Below are 21,870 nucleotides of genomic sequence, written 5' to 3' on the forward strand. Positions count from 1 at the left end.
ATATACACACACATAATATATGCCTGCAACACTCATGACAATGACAACACAATTACATTGTCAATCATGTTACGTTATTATTAAAATGTTTCCTTTTCTTTTTCATTACTTCTTTAACACACTACTTCTTCGCTGCGAAGCGCGGGTATTTTGATAGTGCATAATTAAAACTTAAGTATGCATTTCCCAAACTAAACACTGATATACCCAGCTTTCCACAAATTGTAATTAAATGCATCTTCAAACTTTTTGTTAGATTACTACAAATACTACTGTATTTTCTGGCAAAGACTTATTGTCTCTAAAAGCAGCAAAGCTTATAATGTGTTATAACACTGATTAAACACTTGAAAAGCTAGACCAAAATGTTCTACTTTATGTCTAAAAATGCAAATGGTTAGCTGTATACTTCTTATTCCATCAATCTTTTTTTGAATCCACTTATTCTCAGTTGAGAATCACATTAATGGAACCTGTCCCAACAGCATTGGACAGAAAGGTGGGACCCAAACATGGATGTTACACTTTTCACCTTGTAACGCAATCACTCACACACCCACAAACAATCTGATTAAGCCAGTTTAAATGTTCCAGTTAACCTAGCATGAATAACTTTGGGATGTGGCAGGACAACAGGAATGCCCAAAGGAAAAAAAATCCCTTATGGACAAGGAGAGAGAGAGAGAGAGTGTGAATACTGGAGACTGGCAGTAACCAGACCACCATTCATATGTAGGACATTGGTTTAGCTGTAACACAGTTATACACTAAATAAACTAGTATACTAGTATGAGGCTATGTAATTCCTATTTCCCAATCCATTTCTCTCAGTTGGCTGGGGATTCATATGTTACAACTGTAGATGTTATGTTAACAACTGCAAATGTATTTAAAATCAGTAATGAGCAATGTTGGTTTTCAAAACAAATATATCTTGGACTGCTACAACACCTTTACAAAAATTAATTGACAGAGCAAAACTAAGGATGCACTACAAAATTTCAGGATTTGACAATGTATATTTTCATGTACCAAGATAGTGAAGAGCTGTGTCAGCATGTATTTTGAAGGGACAAGACAATTTCACTATGGATATAAAAAGTGTGGAAACAATGTTCCCATTATATACATGGCTAGAAAGGTGAGGGTTAGATATATAGGAGGGGAAAGAAGAAGCAAAGCTGGGAGAATTTCAAAATAGTAAAGGCCCTGTATAAAATGTAATATTACACAATGGACAGCCTGACTCAATATTATTTACTCCATTTCTTGAAAAATGTGTCCTGCCGGCTACTGTACACATGTTGGATAAAAAGGCAGCCTGCAGATCATTGCCTGGAACATGTCATATTTGAGTCACTAAATAAAATATTTCTAAGCCTGTTGTAAAACCCCTTGATTACAGCCATGCTGATATTTTTGGTTTTATATTCAAGAGGGTCGGTCTCAGAGATAAAGAAGCTTGGTTCGTTGTTAGACATGGATTTATACATTCTTCCAGCACTAAATGACCAACCTTTTGATTACCTCCTTAATTTTCTCTGATTGATTCTTTTGGCACATGCTATAAGTTTTAGTCCTTATCTTCCATGACTTTCCTCTGTCTTACCCATTATATTTAGCTATTTTTTTTTCCATTTCAGTCATAAACCTGTGGAAGGTTATGCACCCAAAAGGTTGTCTCTAACCTTACTTTAATTATTTATTTAGTTTTACCATGGAAATGACATCGACAATCTAGATTTTAGTTCTCATTTTTCAAATTATTTACAAAACAGTTTTATACATAATGGTGCATTCCACATGTGTTTCATTACTGCAAGACTAAGTAAAAATGTCTTCTTCCCCCAGCTTCTGAAAACCTTTTCATTTTTGCGTAATAATTTGTTAACTAGAAAATTACTACAGGTAAAATTCCGTTATAACGAATATCTTTACAACAAAATTTTCATTACAACAAAGTATTTTTATGGTCCCGACAGTTTCCCCATATGACGCGAGTCTATAGAAATCTTGTTACTACGAAGTACATTCAGCAGTTACTTTCATTATAACGAAGTGCCCAAAAGACCTTGAAATGCCTGAATGAATCATCCACAGAGCAGCTAGTTCTGTGGCCGCAGCTTAGTTGTGCACAATGATCCCCAAACAGAAACGTTGTAATTTTTTTTTCTTTCTTCAAACTTTCCTCGTACATTTTTTTTTTTTTTTTTGCCCTTTTTATTTCCTGCGGTTTTCAGTGATACCTTTTGCTTATTGCTCGTCAACATTTAAAAAAAATCCATTGGAATATAACTCATTGTCACCCTCCTATACAAACGGCAGACTCGAAAAAACACTAACAGTTCATATTAGAAAAAAAACTTTACATTTTTGCAGCTCTTGATTGTGGCAAAAAAAAAGGCCGTTGCCAGTGAATTCGGAATTTCGCCATCGACGTTGTCAATTTTCTTGAAAGACCGAGCAAAAAAAAAAAAAAAATCTCGGATTGCAAACTTATGTGAACTGCTGCATTTGAAGACATCAAAAAAGAAGTTTTTATGTGGTTCAGAGATGCTCATTCAAGAAACATTCCTATTAATGCGGCACTCTTTCAAGAAAATGTGAGGTTTGTAAACTCACTTGGGACCTCCCCAAACTGGATGACACGCCAAAGAGCATCGCGAAGTCCAATCTCCGTGTCTATGGAAGATTGTTTATCTGTTGCCAGGGCAACAGCTGGTTCATTGATATTCTGCATCTCTCCACCAAAGCAAACAGAAAAGATATCGATGGGTGATGCAGCCTGACTGCTGTGTTTGTGCATAGAAGAGTGGCAGATTATGCTACAATAAATAAGTGTGCCGTTCCTGTTTCAAGCTGAATAAAGTTGGTTTTCCTAAAGTACTGAGACTCCACCTCGTGTTTTGGGGTGCAAGACAGGCACTTATAGTGCGACCCTGATCTTTTATGATTTGCTTCTGTGTCACTTCACTGCAGCGCTATGAGCCTGTTTTTGCCCTGCCCCAGCAACGGACAAACAGTCTTCCACAGATGCTGCAATCACGCTTCGGGAAAGTGTATTACCGCAAGTAAATTCTGAGAAAAATTCTCGTCAGCGTAACTTGTAGGCAGGAGGAGATTAAAATTAACACAAAAGAAGCTATTGAAATAATTGCAAACGCCTGGGTGCAAGTTAAAGAAAGCACTAAAGCAACAAATACAGAATCTCGTTATAACGAAATATTTTTTAGGTCCCTGGGAGTTCTTTGTAATGGAATTTTACCTGTATTATCATTTTGGGTTACAGGTGTATAATAATGTTTTCATTTACACAGTGTTTGGGAGATGTAGGTTTTATAGAAACCTATTGATGGCATAAGGTGACTAGATATGTTTTCATTAATATTTAATGATGGCCCCTGTTGCTCACTGGGACTTTTGATGTCAACTGTTCAAATAAAGACCGCATACCTGCGCTCTTGTTTTGTTAGTGGAAATTATACTTAGCATACCGGTAGTTTAATTAGCACTGCTGTAATTTAATGGTACTTGTTACTAGCAGTAAAGTTGTATATAATTGATGGTTGAACCTGCTTTAAATATTTACTTGCAGATGGTGATGGTGTCTGTTATAATATCTCCTATTCCCTGACTCAGTATTTTACAGTAGTGTTAAACATACCTTGCTGCAGTTTGTTTTTGTGATCAAGTATGTTTATTCATGGCCACATAGCTGAAAAATACTGTAAGAGCCATATTTTGCCAGTTTATATTATAAACCTTTGAAGATAAGACAATTTTCAGCTGTGTTTGCCATTCTTAATTGCAAAGGAGTATGCAGTTGTCAGGGTACCAGGAAAAAGGCATGCATTAAATGAAAGAATACCTTTAATGTTACTGGTATTTGAACCAGATGAGAAGCATGCAAAGACATTTTCCATGACTAAACTAATGTCATTATATTTGATTGACTTTCCAAATTACAGATGCACTCCTCCTCAGGCTAAAAAAATATAACTAGTGAACCAAATATTTTAATTGTCAAGTTAGATTTGTAACTGGCCACATATTTATTTAAATATCCTTTGAAGTATAACAATCAAACTACAAATAAGTTGCAACATTTACTTTGTACCAGACTTTGTTTATTCTCAGAACACCACTTACTCTGTTCCTTTGTTTGGAATTACTGCTTTATCATTTTCAATTTTTCATACCTAGTTAGAACAAACCATGTATGCCGATTCATTTTTTGCTTTTTCGGTTTAATGATTGAATAAATATCAACAGTGGCCATGCATATACTGTATCACTGTCATTTGCCCAGTCAGTACGATTTGGTTCTTCATTTAGGTTGAGGAGCTGCAGCACCACCCTCCTGGCTTTAGATCAGACAGTCCATGTGAGGCTCCCCAATGTTGAATCTTACTAAAATCCTTTGGAATTGCAGTATTTACTGAATTTCATACTGTGGCCGCAGATATACTATAGGTACCATTACCATAATTTCAGCTGACTTTAGAATGTACTTCATAAAATGAGTAATAAAGTTCTTTTGTTAGCATGACTTTCCATAAAGGATTCATGTAAGAACTGACCCATCACTAACATTTTGAAATCTCCCCATTATGACTGTGGTGCTTCTTTGTCACCTCATTCTTAATTAGGAAAGTTTTCTGTCGGTTTACCAAATTTTATTTTCACCAAAAGTGGTAATATCCTTTGGCTGCACACTGCAGTAGACAATAGAAAAGTCCTGATAACGGTGTGTTCTGTTTGAATCTTCCTACTCTGCAGTCCCTATCACCAATTTTTAAAATGTGTTCATAAATTAATTTACTATAAGTTGTTTAGTTTGCTAATTTGCACAAGTAGGTGTTTTTATTAAAATAGTGATACTTAATGGTCTTAAAATTTGTAATTTTAATGTATTTGTTATGTTTTGAAATTCTTTTTTTTTAAATCCTGGGTGAAATAAGGACAGAGTTAATGACTTGTGATGAAGTGTACTTTTAGCTATCAGTTGCCTCTTGCAGTATTAACCTTTGTTTTGTCATAGTTTGTGTCTTTGATGCAGACTGTATATAAATTCATATTTCTCTTTAATATTTTCACTTGCTTTAGAACAAAATACATATTTCATTGTTTGATTGACCTCTGTAAATACAATGCATCCCTCAAACATCACACAGTTGAAAGAATTCTACATGGAGAAGAGTGAGACACTTTCACCCAAACGGCGTCAGAGACTGTCAGATAGTTATTGGAAGCATATACTTGAGGTTGATTTTTTCCTGCCATTGGAGGCAAATGTCAAGGGGGTACTTAACTTTTTCCACAGGTGAAAACTTATAATGCAAGATTTGTATTATTTTTTTCTTTCTTTCTATTCAAATTAGGATCAAATCTTTTCATGGTGTGTACTTTTTCACATTGCTGAAATTTCTGTGCATAATTGATTTCGATCATGCAGTGAGGAATTTCCTGCATTGAGAAAGGAGGCCATAGTGAGAGTTTGAAGATGTATTTTTCCATTTAAAAATACTTTTTATAGATCTTGAAAAGGAACAAACTCCTTTCCCCTAAATTTATATGTTAAAATATGTATTATGCTTCAGGTTTAATGCAAAACAAAACCACCCGAAGAATTTAAAATAGGCATTTCTTCTTAGTTGCATTTTTTTTGCTCTGTAATCCGTTCAGATAATTATAAAACAGGAAAAAGTAGTAATTAAAAGTAGACATCGCCCAGAGGAAGCATTGATTTTTTTTCATTTAAAGGTGCAGATATTGGCATTCTGTGTTGTTGTTATTAATACAAAACACTGCTAATTATACACAGTATTGGGTCACTTATTTATTACTCTTCCAATGTACAATTATTACACATATTATGTGTAATCATGTTAAAGCAGGTCACATTCATAGAAGAATACCTTTATAACAAACAAAATCAGTTGTATGGATGGTGCAAACAGTGTTTTATTGCATTTCTAAGGATTTAGCTTTAAGAAAGTGAGACCTCATTCAAAATCCACTCTTCAAATAAGTTTTGATTTTAAAACATTTTGAAGAGTTAACATGCAGTTTTCCAAGTGGAGTTTCGTACACTAGAGCTCCATTCACACTTGTATGTTAAATAGAATGAACAGTGTATTATCTTAATGATATGTATCAAAATACTTCCTGATTGTCAAGTGAACATAAACAAATATAAGTAAGATTTGACAAACCAAATCATGAACATAGTGTACAATGCTGCTTGTAACACTGAGTGTTTTCTTGGATGTCTATATGTATTTTAGTGAAAAGCCATTGTTTCCTGAAGCTGCCGTGCCTTCATCATATTGTATTGCATTCCTCAGATTTCAGGGACAACCAAACATCTACTGAACATTTTTTCTTTTTCTGTTCTTCGATTTGACCAATCATTACCAATGGCCGCACATTTCTACCACTTCTTACAACTCTCAACCTAATAAGTTGAATGTGGTTGTTTCTGTTTAGACTGTGTTTTGCACTTCAGGGCCACTATTCATTTTTTCTTTTTTTCCCATGTCTTCTGTTAGCAGCAGCAGCAACTTGCATATTTGCACGCCAGTTGCAAAGGGATTGTTTAAACAAATCTTGTACTGTATTCTGAGTTGCCAATGAAGCTAAATTGGCCCTTGTATATCTGTGTATTCACTCTGTTAAAAACCTGCGCCCCATCCAATGACCGTTCCTGCTTTGCACTTTATTCTTGCTAAGATTGGGATTGGGTTGGGAAGATGGATGGCTGAATGTTAATTTACATTTTTTTAAAAGCGCTACCAGCAGACGTTAAATTTGATACTTATACATTGTGTTATTTGTGTCTTATTTGTTGGGTTCATTCAATTTACCATTTAGATTTTACTTTGTTTTCAAAAAATAAAATCTAAAGTGAATGTAAATTATATTTACTGACCTTAATTCAATTGCCTCTGTTAAATAGGAAGGCATCAACACTTTCTGACTTGTATTGTAATTTTCTTGTTAGATTAAAAGTTGCTACCCAAGAGGCTGAAAAAGTTGGAAAAGATCGAACTCTTTTAGAGAGACAAATTGGAGAACTACAAGTAAAATGTTCAACACTGGAAGAAGAAAAATTTGAAGCAATTATAAAGGTTCGAGACAGTATTCAACTAGTGGAGGAAGCAACACTGCAAAAAGATCAGGTATCCAGATTCATTTGAGTCTTTGTAGTAGCATAAATCTTACCTGAAATCCCAGTTTACAAAGAAAAAAAAAACACCTTCATGGCAGTCTATGGCTAACTTTTGTTGTAGTCTCTAGACAAAAAAACATTGAGACAAGGGTGACCTTACCAAATTTCACATTCACTTGGGACTTTCTAAATATTTAGTTTACATTCCATGTCAATACTCTAATTTAAATCTAAAGTTGTAAATGTTTTTTTCTACGAGTATATACTTTTATAACTGGATAAATGAAGAATTCATTATATTCAAGTTACAGATCTGTAAGATAAGCAATATTGTTTATTAATATATTCATATGATATTCTAGGGGTTTCTTAGTTTTTCATTTACAAAATCATTTCCCTGGAGGTTTACCCATTTCAAAGGGTGTCATCATTACTGCCATTCTCTCTCCCTTACAAGGGTAGGAGGCGGAGTGAGGATGGCCCTCCCTATCGAGAGGTCAGCATTGCCAGTTATTAACCCCCAGCCTGCATATGTCTGCCTCAATATCAGTCAGCCCTATTGTCTCCTTCATCTGGTCCTCCATTCATTATACTCTTGGAGCATTTCTCAGTGGGCATTCCCTAGACATGTCCTAGTCACTTGAGCTTTCCTAACTTGATCAAGTCATGAAATAGATATTATCTGAATACACCTGGTATAGTTCTTCCTGGGTCTATATAGAGTTGTCTGTCTGTCATATACTGGAATAACTGGAAGCAGTCCAGAATATCTATAGTATTCCATTTACATGTGACTTAATCAGCCTTTCAAAGCATTTCTATACAATGGAAGTGTGTGCCACAGATCTGGAGACACCAAGATAGCCCACTGTTGTTTTCTTTACATACTTGCTGCTTCTTTAATCAAAAAATAGTTCTTATATATACTGTAAAAGGCATATACCCTTAAACTGATGTATAGCTTAGATAGGTTGATGCATACAGTTGAAAAAAATCTGAATTAACTAATGAGCAAATGTAAGTGGACTTTAAAGTTAATTACCTCAGTTAACAAAGTAAGTACTTCCAGGGGCTAAAATATTTGGATATCAAGTTAGCCAATCTAAACACCAGTCATCAGGATACAGTTTGAGGGGCCTTTGGCTTAAAAAGGTAAGCATTATGCACTAGTCATTTTGATGTTACCCATCCAAGTTAGTGTAAAATTCCATACTTTGATCTGTGGAAACATCAAATGATCTCAAGTAGAGTGCAGATAATTTAAAAAAAAAAAAAAAATCATGAGAAAAGCTTTTGCAAATCACCAGAAGTACCATACAAAATCCCAGTGAACTATTTTAGTCTTGCAGTGTGTAGACTGTATTTTTGTAATTGTAGGCACTTCTGAGAGAGAAACAAAAAGATGAAGAGATAGCAAAAATGAAGGAGGCCATGACTCGGTTGATTCAGGATGTTGGAGCACGGATGCGTAAAGAGGTTTGTTGCTTTTTTAATTATTAATATTTTAATTATGTTTATTTTACTCATGGACTTTACCTCCTAGATTATTATTTTACTTAGTTGTACTTTTAAAAATAGTTTAATCTCAATTACTCATTCAATTTTTATTTTTTTTGAAAATGTTAACATTTGTCAAGCTTTCCCTGCTCCTTTACAGGCAACTTAAATATAAGTAGATCTATAAAAATACATTGTCAAACCGTAATTTATGCTAATTTAAGACAAAATAAAGTAAGGTCACTTAAGTTGATAAAATGGTTTAGTAATTAGCAAGCCTAATAAAATTCATTTCCTGCTGAAAATTACAAGCAGACCATACACAATATTTAAACTTAAAGAGAAGATTTTTCTTTTTTTTTCAGATTAACACATATAGTCCTGATTTTTGTAATCACTTTTATTCAGTAGCTTGTCTTGTTATTACAGTGTAGATTAAAGAACATTTCAGTTTAGGTCCTCATGACGTTTGTAGTATTTTTTTCAACTCAAAGCTTCCATTTATATTTTGGTAACATAACTGAAAAGTGTTACCCAAAAGGCAGTAACTGCTTAACAGAGCAGTCAATACTCACTCTATGTTCTTTTAGTTGAAAAGTCCAGAATCAAGTAACCAAGTTAGGGTAGAGACAGAAATGATCAATTAGAGTAATATATGAGGCTGGATTTATTAAAAAAAAAAACAAATGAAATGTCAAAGAACAGCAATCTTGTGTGGGCTTTTGACCCTTCTGAGGACTCAAAGAGCAGATTCAGAAGAGTAACAATAATGCCTGTACACTAGGTGGCCAGATAGGTCTAAGTTATGTTTAACAGCTTGCTGACTCTTAATCCACTCCTCGAAGAAATTTCTTTATGTAGGTGATTAAATACATTTCATGGTTATATATGATTTTTTTAATTTAAAAACATTTTGGCTTTGAAAGTATTGTAATAAATAGCTATAGTTTTCTATCTTTCATGTATAATGTTAACTTTTTATCTACACTGTTTATTTAATTAGTTCAGCAGTTCTTTAACCCCCAAAGTGATCATTATTGATAAAAGTATGTATTTGAGTAAAATGTACTGATGCATATTTATGGACTTCTGTTTAGGTTGAAAATGTTCGAAAGCAGTGTAATGTTCAAATTAGCAGATTGGCAGAAGAGCTTTCAGCTCTACAGCTGGTACGTACACTATGACATGGTGTGTGTTATGTTTCCCCACAAGAATAAGCAAAGAATTAGCATTATTAATGTGTATAGTTTTGGTAAATATATTTTCTTTTTACAATGAAAAGTTTGAACATTGTCCTGTTTCTAACGACACTAACATTCTCTTAATTGTCTTTACACAATATTAACCTTTTAAAAATAAACATGAATTTATGATTGACCAGGAGTGCAGTGACAAAGAGGGGCAAATTCAAAGAGCAATTCGGGAGAAGAGAGCTGTAGAAGAAGAACTAGAAACAGTAAGAATTATACACCTTACAAAAGGCTCAATTGTTGATTATTTGATTGTAAATGTAAAAAATAAACACTGTTTTCTTTATTTTTTTTATTCTTTGCTTTAGGTTTACCGTGAAGGCAGAAGTACAGAAACAGATTTCCGTAAAATGGATGAACTTCTCCAGCGGTGCATAAATGCTGAACGTGCCAAAAATGATCTGCAAATAAGCCTAAAAGTTGCAGAGAACAAGCTTAGAAAAAATGAACTGAAGTGAGTTCTCAACAAACTTTAAAGAATGTTGCTTACCTGAACTAAGAAATGTACATTTATTTATTTTTTTTATTTGCATATCACATATCTAAAGAACTGCGGTGGGCTGGTGCCCTCCCCGGGGTTTGTTTCCTGCCTTGCGCCCTGTGTTGGCTGGGATTGGCACCAGAAGACCCCCATGACTCTGTAGTTAGGATATAGCAGGTTGGATAATGGATGGATGGGTGGATATCTAAAGAAACCATTCTTTTTTTAATGATGCATTACATCTTAAACAGAATTTAAAAATGTGTTAATACTAAGAGAGCAACTAATTTTCATCAATAGCTCAGAAGAGGAAATGTCTCGATGTCAAGAAGCCATTCAGAAACTGCAGGGGTCACTGGAGTCTGTTCGTATGGACTGTGCCACAGTGAGTGAGGAGAGGTTAAGACTGCAACAGGAGAATGAGAAACTACGCAAAGAGATGGAGGAACTTAGAAAAGCCAGCCTTGAAGTGCAAAGGAAGGCAAAGAACGAGGTAAGTACTGACCAAATTTAAATTTAAATTGTGTAATGATCTAACTATTTCAAGTTTTTGATGGTAATAAAAGGTATCATTAAGTTGATTTAAAAATACGCCAATGCATTACACGTGTGAGTGTACCATTAGGGCACTGTAGGCATTGCTACTGAAAACGGGCATTTGCAGCCATATCTGAGTAGTAAATTAAATTAATAAATTAAAAGTCCATAATTTCAAGCAGTAATAGCCATAATAAACACTAGTACTGACTTGCCTATGTTTTTAAATATACTGTATTTAATAGTATCTTGATATCAAAAGGTATCTATTTCTATCAAAAACATAAAAAGTTCAGGTAGACCCCAAAGATGTCAATGGAAGTTTATTTCAAATGGCTTAGTTAGAAAGTCAATCAGAGATTCAAAAAATCTTAATTTGGTAATGATACAATATATGATAACATTTATCAATCATAAGAAAATCGCAATACAAATGAATTTATTAATGTATTCAATGTATAGATAGAACAGAGTGCACTGAAATGTGAGGAGCATCACTGAAAACAGTTAACAAATAATCATGTAATTAAACTTATGGGAACCCCATTAATGTAAGAATGTCAGTTCTATAATTTACTGGAGAACTTTCAAAGGATTAAAATATACTGGCTTTGAATGCTGGTACCTAAATAGACTAATTGGTTCTTTAAAGCATTCAGTTAAATGATCAAATATTGTGTATTGTTAGAGGTTTGGTTTGAAAACTTTAAAAGATATTTAAGATAATTCTTGCTCAGAATCAGTGTGGAGGAGGTTTTGTTGTCTGTTTATATATTGCCTGAGGTTCATTTCGCAACATAACTTAGTGTAAATATGTCTCCAGCTAGAAGTTGCCCAGGGTCAATCCCTCTCTGTCACACATTCTCAGACAGAGAGCCAGAACCTGCATGTGGGTAAGATAACTATGTTCAATTGCATTAAAGGAGAGCTCCTTCTGCCCAAGTGAATAGGCAGTCCTTACAAGTAGAAGGGCATCATTTTATAGAACAGCCCGTTGTCTCCTACTCCGTCCATCACTGGAAGCTGCCTTTTGAAATTATGAGGGGAACTAGAGGATAGTGTTAGTGATACTTGTTCACAGCCTAGGGTGGAAGACTTCTCTCCCATGAAGATAATTACACTCAAAATTACAATTTTTGTTTAAAAAGTTATTCCAAGATGATACTTCAAAATTCATTACATTAGGCCAGAGTTACTCAAGCTTTTTGGATTATGACCACATTTTGAAATCTGTACTTTTTTCGTGACCCCAACTCTTTGAAATATTGACATTCACTTTCTATGCAATACATTATTTCATGTTCTTTTTTTTTTTTCTTTCTATTTTAAAATATTTTCTTGTGACCACTTGGGGTCACCAACCCAAGGTTGGGAAACGCTGCATTAAGCTAACAAAATAAAGATTCTACCAAAAAGACTGGTAATGTGGCATAGTGGTTAAGACTTTAGATTTCTAAACCTGAGGTTATGGGTTGAAATCCTGCCATTGGCACTGTGTGACCATGAGCAATTCACTTCACCTACCTGTGCTCCAATTGGAAAAGCAAACGAATTGTAACCAGTTGCATCTCAAGGTCTCTTTGGATAATAGTTGTCAGCTAAATAAGTAAATAATACTAATAAAACTACACAAAATAGGATATGTATTCAGTGGATAAATCCACATGAGGTATATTTTTATTTTTTAGGTTTCTACACTGGAACATGAATACTCCATGAAGGAGAACAGTCTTCAAGCACGTGTTCGAGAACTAGAAAACAGCAGTCAGAACTCTGCAAATGAGCTTAGTCGTCTGCTTACAGCTCAGCAAAAGACTGCAAACAGGTGGAAAGAGGAAGCCAAGAAGATTGCCGAAAGCTTTGAGGTGCAACTGAGTAATTTGAAGTAAGTCTGATTTATGTTAATGAGAGAAGCTGCTGGCATATTTGGGTCGGTTTAGAAATTGTGTAAAGACAGACCTCAAGCAAAGAAAAATTATGCTTTGTTTATTCACCACTTTGACAAAAATTAAGCATATGGCATTTTCATAGAATTGCTCAGGTGCCGTTGGAAATATTTTTTATTAATTTTAATTTCTTAACACAATAACATCCTCAGGCCTAGATAAATACTGTTCAAAAACATCGGATATTGTTAATTTGTTTACAGAGAAATTAGAGCACAAACTTATTTTTTGATATTTGGGAAAGGTGTGTTGTACAGTTCTCTTTTAACTTGACTGTTTTTCTTTTTTTTTCCATCGGGTGGTCGAAAAAAATTTCAGCATTGATGGTCCAGACATCCAATAATCTGTACATCTCTGCCTTTGTAGTCTCTTCTTGAGTGTCCAATGTAGAACAATATAGACAATCTGTTATTAGTATAAAAAAATACCAAACAGATCTGTCTGCAAATATAGTCCCTTTAAAAAATATTCAGAACCCTCCACTTTTTACACATATTATTGTTTATATTCATTGTTACCCCTTGTCAAGTAGCACTCAATAGCCCAGAATGGATTTTAGAACTCTTTGCTAATTTATTAAAAATATCAGATTTACATAGGTATTCATACCCTTTGCTATGACACTTGAAATGTTTGGAGAGCAAGAAGGTCCCACAGTTGAAAATGTGTATCGGAGCACAAACCAAGATATGATGAAATTGCCTGCTCAGCTTAGAGGCAGAATTGAGTCAAGGCACAGATTTGAGGAAGGGTACAAAAAAGATTCTAAGAGCACAGTGGCTTCCATAATTCTTAAATTGAAGAAGTTTGGAACAACCATGACTCTTCGTAGAGCTGGACACTTGGCCAAACTGACCAATCATGAGAAAACAGCCATGGTAAGAGAGTTGACAAAAAACCTGATGGTTTTTCTGGTTAAGCTCCACAGAACCTTTGTGGAGATGGGAGAAAAATCCATCAGCTCCATGCTGGCATCCGCTGTTCGGGAGCCCTTGAACCCACCACCGTCGATAGTTATAACCGAGATGAGCTAGACAGTGAGACAATAACAAGTGAGCAAGGGGATGGTTCAAAAAGTGCAAAAGTGCTTTTATTAAAATAGGCAACAAAAAGTGTTCAAATAAAGTGCAGTGCTTTCAAAATTCTTCATTAAATAAATAATCCATAAATGACAAATGTGGAGGTTAAAAACACTACAAAAAACAATCCTTTTAAAACGAGGTTAAAACGTTCATCAGGAAACAGCCTTTAAAACAATGCCAAGCTCAGTGCTTCTTTTAAACTAGCGTCTCACCTGCTTATCCCGGTTGGGCTTTACAGCAGGCGAGACGCTCTCTCAGCAGCTGACCTTCTCAGTGCCTGCTTCAGCTGTCAGTTGCCTTACCGATCCTTGGCTCCGGTCGGCTCCTCCGGACAGCGACTTGGGAATTCCCCACGACCAAGGCTCTCACGCAGGGAACACACCACGTCCCAAGTCCCGACTCCCGCTACCTTCCATGGAGAGTCCTGTGCCTTCCGGTCACTCCCTCCCCTCAGAACAAACTCTGCGGGAGCGACCACAACCACTACTTCTCCCAGGTGTTGGCCAAGCACCCAGGCTGTCTACTCAGCTGCCTGCAAGCGCTCGCTCGCCCGCCCGCTTCCTGCTGCACCGACTTGCTCTCTCTCGCTCTCCTCACTGCTTCCTGTTGCAACCTCCGTTTACTTCTCTTTTTCTTTCCGTTTTGTTCTCCCCTTTTAACCGACTCACGCTTCTTTATATATACACTGAGAGGACATAGCAGCTGCAGCACATTAGCCACAGGAACAATCACGGATGTGGGCAGTCCCTCACCTGTGCACTAGGTGAGAAACACCCACACCGCAGATCGCCCTGCAGCTTGTTACGGCCACCACACCCCCTCACTAAGCCACCGCGAGCGCGGTGATTATTTATTTAAATAAACGGCCTTTGCTGAGCGAGATGTGGACCCATAATACCACAGGCAGCCACCACTTCAAAACTCTACTAATATTAGCCTTATATCAGTGTGACCAAACAATACATGAAAGCCTGGTTGAAGTTTGTTAAAAGGCACCTGAAGGACTCTTGGACTATGAGAAACAAGATTCTCTGGTCTGATGAAACCAAGATTGAACTGTTTGGCCTCAATTCTAATCATCATACATGGGGGAAAACAGGCACCACTCATCACCTGCACAATACTATTTCATCATCAAAGGTGGTGGCAGCATCATTCTGTTGGGGCTGTTTTATAGCAACAGGGACTGGGTTGAGGGAAAGCTGAAAGGAGCAAAGTACAGAGATATCATTAATGGAAAACCTGCTTCAAGGTGCTTTGGACCTCAGACTGGGCCGAATGTTAACCTTCCAACAGGATAATGACCCTAAGTACAATAGAGGAGTGGCTTAAAATCAACTTTGGGAATTTTCTTCCGTGGCCCAGCCAGAACCTAGACTTGAATTGAATCAAACATCTCTGAAGAGACCAGAAAATAGCTGCTCACCAGTGGTCTCCATCCAGCCTGACAGAGCTTCAGAGAATATGCAGAGGAGAATGGTAGAAATTCCCACACATTCGGGTATAAGAAGCTTTTTTGCTTCATGCCTAAGAAGACACAAGGTAGTAATTGCTTTAACTACTGTAATTACTGAGGAAGAGATTTATGTGTTTTATTTTTAATAAACTAGGTGGCTTCTCCAACCCCCCGTCCGGCGATATGCGCCAGCAAATTCACATCTCTGCCGCTCGCAAATGTGGATTTCACTTTCACCAAAGAACAAATCTTTTAATTTGCACGGATACGCCTCTTCATTGGGAAGAAACACTACTTTTTCATGAAGGGAACACGAAACAGACGATCTATAAGTCTCTGACTTAAACTTTTAAATCCAAACAATATCTACATTCTTCTGTCATATGGCCTACAGTATGTCCATATATTCAATCTCTTTTTGCTGTTCCGTTATTTCAGAGAAATAATTTCCATTTGTTTGCTCTAATATGATCTTTACTATCATTTTTGGAGACTTTCGAATTTTAGTACTTTCATTATCTCTAACCTGCTCTGCATGTGTATCATGCCAACGTTTCTGAACCACTTTACGACGTTCTACTTTGTTATCTATTCTTTGTCTTTTTATTTCCATCCTCTGGCGTGGTTAAATCTCTTGGCACAAACTCTCTTCTTGCACGACATGAATTTATCTTTCTGAAAAAGTCTTGTCTCATCCCAGACTAAAAAGTCTCGTCTTGTCTCGTCTCATCCCAGGATTTTTTATATAATAGAGAGATTTGCAATAATTTCTAAAATTCTGTTTTCTCTTTCTCTTTTTTAGCACATAACATAGCAAAATGTGAAGGGGTCTGAATATTTTCTTATGGCAATGTAAAAATTATAAAGTGAACATTTCCAAAAGTAATTATTATTATTATTATTGAGTTCAGTGATAGTTTACCCAATGGGACTGTGAACAGAACACAAAAAGAAATTGTCAGTTTGTATGTAGAGGGTGCCAGTGCCTAAAATTGCCAAAATGCCTAATGCATTTTTATGTGTTAGAGAATACATCTTTGATCATTTTTAATTTCAACTGTAAGGTTATATTAATGTAGATACATAATTGTACAAATTTTTAGCATAAGCATTTTTTCTGATAGCAGGTTTTAACAGAGTGTAATGCCATGTAACATCATGTAGTATTGTATTAGAAGTTGCACATTTTGCTTGACTTCTCACTACATTCATAATGGCTAACACGGTACAATACCCTAGTACTACAGAAGTTGCTCACAAATCCTGTGACTAGTACAAAAACAACATATTCAAAACTTCAGAGCACTGGTGATCTAAGATAATTTACTCCAATTTTTGTTACATAAACATTGCTGTCTTCTTTAGCAAAAGTGTCATAATGCTGAAATATGACTTAAAAAAATCCAAAAGTAATTATTTTTTTATTAAAGAGTGATAGGTAACCTGCTGGAACTCTCAACAGCATATAAAAATAAAGTTTTGCTTCAGAGTTTAAATCCATGCCTATTCAATGAGTATCTTTGAGGGATTTGACTTCCAAAGATGGACGCGTGAAATTATTTGAGTAATCAAATGAGTAAATGAACCCCATAATGGACTTATGTCCTGTCCAGATTCCGTTCCTGTGGGCTCCACATTCTTAGTTGGCTGTAACTTCTCTATGTGCAGGGATATGTTTTTTAAGTTCTGGTCTTGAAAATGCTTTTTAGACTTGTTAGAATGTATGATACCATAGTAAATTTAAGTGATGCTAAGACAGTAGATAGAAGGATTAGGAAATTGTTTGTTAAAACCGTACTGCTGCAGAGCTAATGTAAAAAATGATTACATATGAATTATTTTTGATTTTTAGAAGTCAGTTAAACCAACAAAAGCAACGATCTCAGGAACTAGCTGCTAAACTTGGAGCTGAGCATGAGAAGGCTGCTGAGGTGAGAAAGAGACACGCCACATTATTTCAAAGCCATATTAGAAGCATTTTTAAATAATGTCAGAGATCCACAGAGCAATACACTTTTAAATGTTGTTTAAATCTAATTTGTATATAGGAAGTTGACAATGACTAACACTTCCTGTTATAAAGCAAATATGTTCAGTTATATGCACTGTGGGTTTTACCTTGGCTCACAATTTCATATATTGTATTTTTTTTTAATTTATATAGAAAATGATATATATTGCAATAGGGTGTTGTGTGTTTATGGTTTTTTTTTTGATATTCCAACTGGATAATTTAACCTAACAAGAGAAAAGATGTCTCCATTTGAACTTTCCAAGAAGTCATCTGTGTATCATTCTAAGATTAAAACGTTTGTCACTGTGTAGTGTGAAACCCCCTTTTGACAGACTGTTTGGACTGGAAAATGTGAATGTACTTCAACAACAAAATGAGCACCTTTAACATTACTTCAATTTCTCAAACACTCAAAGCACAGAAAGACAGATGAGCGTCTTTTAAATAAGGCATTTCTGGAAATTGATTATGGTGAAGGACTTGATCAGCCAGTTGGAAATGCTCTTCAGTTAAAAAAAAAAACAGTTAATTGTAATTCGCAACATAATAATGAAAATGCTAAGTCTAAACAAAAATCTTAGAGCAGTAGAATCACTCAGTGTAAAGGCTTCATCCAGCATGGACTGAAGTACTATATTGCTGTATGAATAAGTCGACAAACTGATGCATTACACATTGATTTTTAGCCCATTGTTTTAATTTTAATTAGCAGACACCACATTTAATTTTATTTAAGGAAAGATTCTTTAACCTCTTTATCAGTCTTTTAATAATATTTCATATATTCCAGCAGTTTCTTACATAATATCTGCATTGGTGTATTGCCTTTTTTATCATGAAATATAAACAAGTTTGCAAATAAAGCACAGATGAAATTTTACCATTATTATATATCATTACATTGTTTGCATTGGGGGGAAAGCAGTCTGGTCAGAAATGTTCTACTGAACTAAACAGGTAGATTAGAAAGAAAGGAACTGAAATCCTGACTACTAACTCAACATTTCAGACACACTGCTTGAGTCACAAATTCCAGAACTCAAGGTAACCTCAAGTAAGATGGAGATAAAACAATTACATTGAGGCACAGCAGGAATATGTAGGTGAGTTAAGGGTGTCAAGGGATAGGAGAGTAATGATGACAAAGATGAACATGGGATCTGTTATATGAACAGAAAGTTCTTTACCTCATCAACACCCTAGATCTTTCATGTGTACTGCAGTAGTAGACAAACTCCTATAAGCCCTATGTTGTTCAAGTCTGAAAGAATCTGAGAAAACCAGTATATACAACCATCAATTCACATATCAACATGTATTTGTGGATAAATCTATTAAGACGAACGGTGTGCTTTTTATGTGACTATAAAGTATAACATCTCAAGGAATCCTTTTTGATCAGTGGTGTCAAACTCGGGGCCTTTGGGCCTTTTTAATGAGGCCCATGCCATTGATATTCAAAACATGTTACATATGGCCCACCCTAACTGATAAGGTTTATCAAAAAATGCTTTTTGTATGCATTTCATAAAGAGTCTATTGATAATTGACATGTGCACTTGGCATTCAAATGACCTCTCTAGTGGTCACCACTTTTTGTTTATGCTATGGCACAACACACTAATCAGTAGTTAGAATGAAAACTAGCTGTTCATAATGACCCAAGAAGAAAAAATTAAATGAAAAACTTCAGTGTTTTAACAAGGTGCTCATTAATGCTCATCTCATGAAGGAAATGTTAGCTCACACACGCCACTGCACAGGACTCGGTATTGGCTATTGGTCCTTCTGCTGCTTACCTCACCACTGCCACTGCTTTACACAATTCTTTTGTCTTTACCTTTACTTGATAGTTTGCATTTCCACTTGTGTTAAACGCGATCACAATCAGTTTCCAACCAATTCTGAATGTGGTCTATGTGCTTCATCTCCAGGGCATTTACAGTTGAATGGCCTGTGACATTTGCAGCCACAGACTGTGAAGTCTGAACAACAAGAACAGCAGTAGTTTCTGCTGAGTGTCAACTACAAGATGCAAACTGCATTGCGAAAGACAGTGAAACACACTGCAAACCACAAAGAAAATCCATAAAATTAGCATCTTTAATTTCTCAGAATTCCCGCCCATATGTGAACAGTACTTTTACATTCATACACCAATGTTTGCTGGATGAACACTGCTTGGGAATGTTGGATCAGGTATGTATTCACTGTGGAGCACTTTTTTTTTCAGGGGAAAACAAAAGGCAGTGTTGCCAAAATGGAAAAGTACTACTTACTCTATGTACACAACCACCACATATACCCAAAGTCATTGGAACTTCCACTGGAAGTGCAAGAAGAAACTAGTTCCAACACATGCTCAGTGTGAAAACCTTTTTGTCTTTTGTATCCATGGGAGCCTCCATTGCTCATCCCCCATGACATGGTGCATACATATTCATAACTCGTAAGCAAGTTTGCCATTATACTGGTAGATCACATCCCTTTTATTTGAGGACTGGAGGTCTACATGTTCCACTAGTACTTTAGAAAAACCTACAGTACACTGCAATAATGTTTGTAATCAATTTGAAATATGTGTGTTCTGTTTATTTGAGTAAGTCCTTTTACAGCCTGCTTGTCATCTTGTACATTAGAGATTGTGTGTCTTCTCTTTGCTGCATTCTGCATAGATCTTCTTAGTACAAATAGTATAAGGTGGTTTGGTTTTACATTCAGGTTGGAATGCCCTCTACCACTCAATTGACAATTTTAACTTGAATGAAGCAGAGACACACCTACGCAAGATGACTAGCATCTTTAATTACAAATTAAGCCATTAGAGTACAGGTGAGAAGGGGATGGAGACAGACTTTTAAGAGTCAAAGTATCATTTGATCTTTGGCAACTAGAGAATCTGTTTATCGATGCTGCAAAATGAAGATGTTCTTAGTACAGAAGGGATTTCAATAGCCAAGACTTTAATTTTTCAAAAGGCATTACAATTAACTTGAAAATATTGTTTTCTTTACTACAAAAGTTTGAAAAACAAATGGCAGAGTACCAGGAGAAAACAGACAGACTGCAGAGGCGCTTACTTCATGCAGAGCAGAGAGCATCGGCAGCTTCTCACCAGGTATGTCCTTCTATCAACTAAACTCCAACCAAGAGTTTTTTTCCAAAACAATTAACATGTCAGCTATACATATTTTCAGCTAAATTTGGGGTAGGTAGACAGTCACTCATTCCTACCATCATTTTTCCACAGAGTTTTACTAATTTATGATTTTGTAAAGATTTTTGAAAAGACTTTGGTCTTTTTAAAGTTTAGATTTTAAAAATCCAAAGATGGTGGTGGCTACTCTGGAAATTCCTTTTACTTTCCTAAAGCTGTACAAGTCATGTTATTTGCCAATTCCAAATTGACCCAGTGTGGGGGCAAAGGACTGGCATCCAGGGTTAGTTCCTGCCTTGTATCTGATGTTGCCAGTCTAGGCTCGAGATCTTTTTGAACCTGAATTGGATTATTTGGGATTGAGAATGTTATGCAGCTATACTGTTTGCCTTATAGACAATATGAATTAGTGTTAGATGGTAAAGTTTAGGTTTTATTATTTACAGCTTCCCATTGAGTAAATGGGGCTGAAAGAATCTGTTTATAATAAATGTCACTTACAGTGGTGTGAAAAACTTCCTGATTTCTTATTCTTTTGCATGTTTGTCACACAAAATGTTTCTGATCATCAAACACATTTAACCATTAGTCAAATATAACACAAGTAAACACAAAATGCAGTTTTTAAATGATGGTTTTTATTATTTAGGGAGAAAAAATCTAAACCTACATGGCCCTGTGTGAAAAAGTAATTGCCCCCGAACCTAATAACTGGTTGGGCCACCTTTAGCAGCAATAACTGCAATCAAGCGTTTGTGATAACTTGCAATGAGTCTTTTACAGCGCTCTGGAGGAATTTTGGCCCACTCATCTTTGCAGAATTGTTGTAATTCAGCTTTATTTGAGGGTTTTCTAGCATGAACCGCCTTTTTAAGGTCATGCCATAGCATCTCAATTGGATTCAGGTCAGGACTTTGACTAGGCCACTCCAAAGTCTTCATTTTGTTTTTCTTCAGCCATTCAGAGGTGGATTTGCTGGTGTGTTTTGGGTCATTGTCCTGTTGCAGCACCCAAGATTGCTTCAACTTGAGATGACGAACAGATGGCCGGACATTCTACTTCAGGATTTTTCGGTAGACAGTAGAATTCATGGTTCCATCTATCACAGCAAGCCTTCCAGGTCCTGAAGCAGCAAAACAACCCCAGACCATCACACTACCACCACCATATTTTACTGTTGGTATGATGTTCTTTTTCTGAAATGCTGTGTTCCTTTTACGCCAGATGTAACGGGACATTTGCCTTCCAAAAAGTTCAACTTTTGTCTCATCAGTCCACA

At 35.8% G+C, this 21,870-nt stretch overlaps 1 protein-coding gene across 2 annotated transcripts in view; it reads left to right on the top strand.

Moving 5' to 3' along the window:
- sclt1 (sodium channel and clathrin linker 1) overlaps positions 1–21,870 on the top strand; it is a 63,607-nt gene that overhangs the window by 35,100 nt on the left and 6,637 nt on the right. For both annotated transcript variants that reach the window (XM_039751691.1, XM_039751690.1), the window contains exons 13-21: positions 7,004–7,181; positions 8,549–8,647; positions 9,766–9,837; positions 10,050–10,124; positions 10,227–10,372; positions 10,700–10,892; positions 12,625–12,821; positions 17,273–17,351; positions 20,457–20,552. In XM_039751691.1, the coding sequence (XP_039607625.1) occupies positions 7,004–7,181; positions 8,549–8,647; positions 9,766–9,837; positions 10,050–10,124; positions 10,227–10,372; positions 10,700–10,892; positions 12,625–12,821; positions 17,273–17,351; positions 20,457–20,552 (1,135 nt within the window). The remainder of the gene's footprint in view (positions 1–7,003; positions 7,182–8,548; positions 8,648–9,765; positions 9,838–10,049; positions 10,125–10,226; positions 10,373–10,699; positions 10,893–12,624; positions 12,822–17,272; positions 17,352–20,456; positions 20,553–21,870) is intronic.

This window comes from Polypterus senegalus, chromosome 4 (genome assembly GCF_016835505.1).
Source record: "Polypterus senegalus isolate Bchr_013 chromosome 4, ASM1683550v1, whole genome shotgun sequence".
NCBI classification, from domain to species: Eukaryota; Metazoa; Chordata; class Cladistia; order Polypteriformes; family Polypteridae; genus Polypterus; species Polypterus senegalus.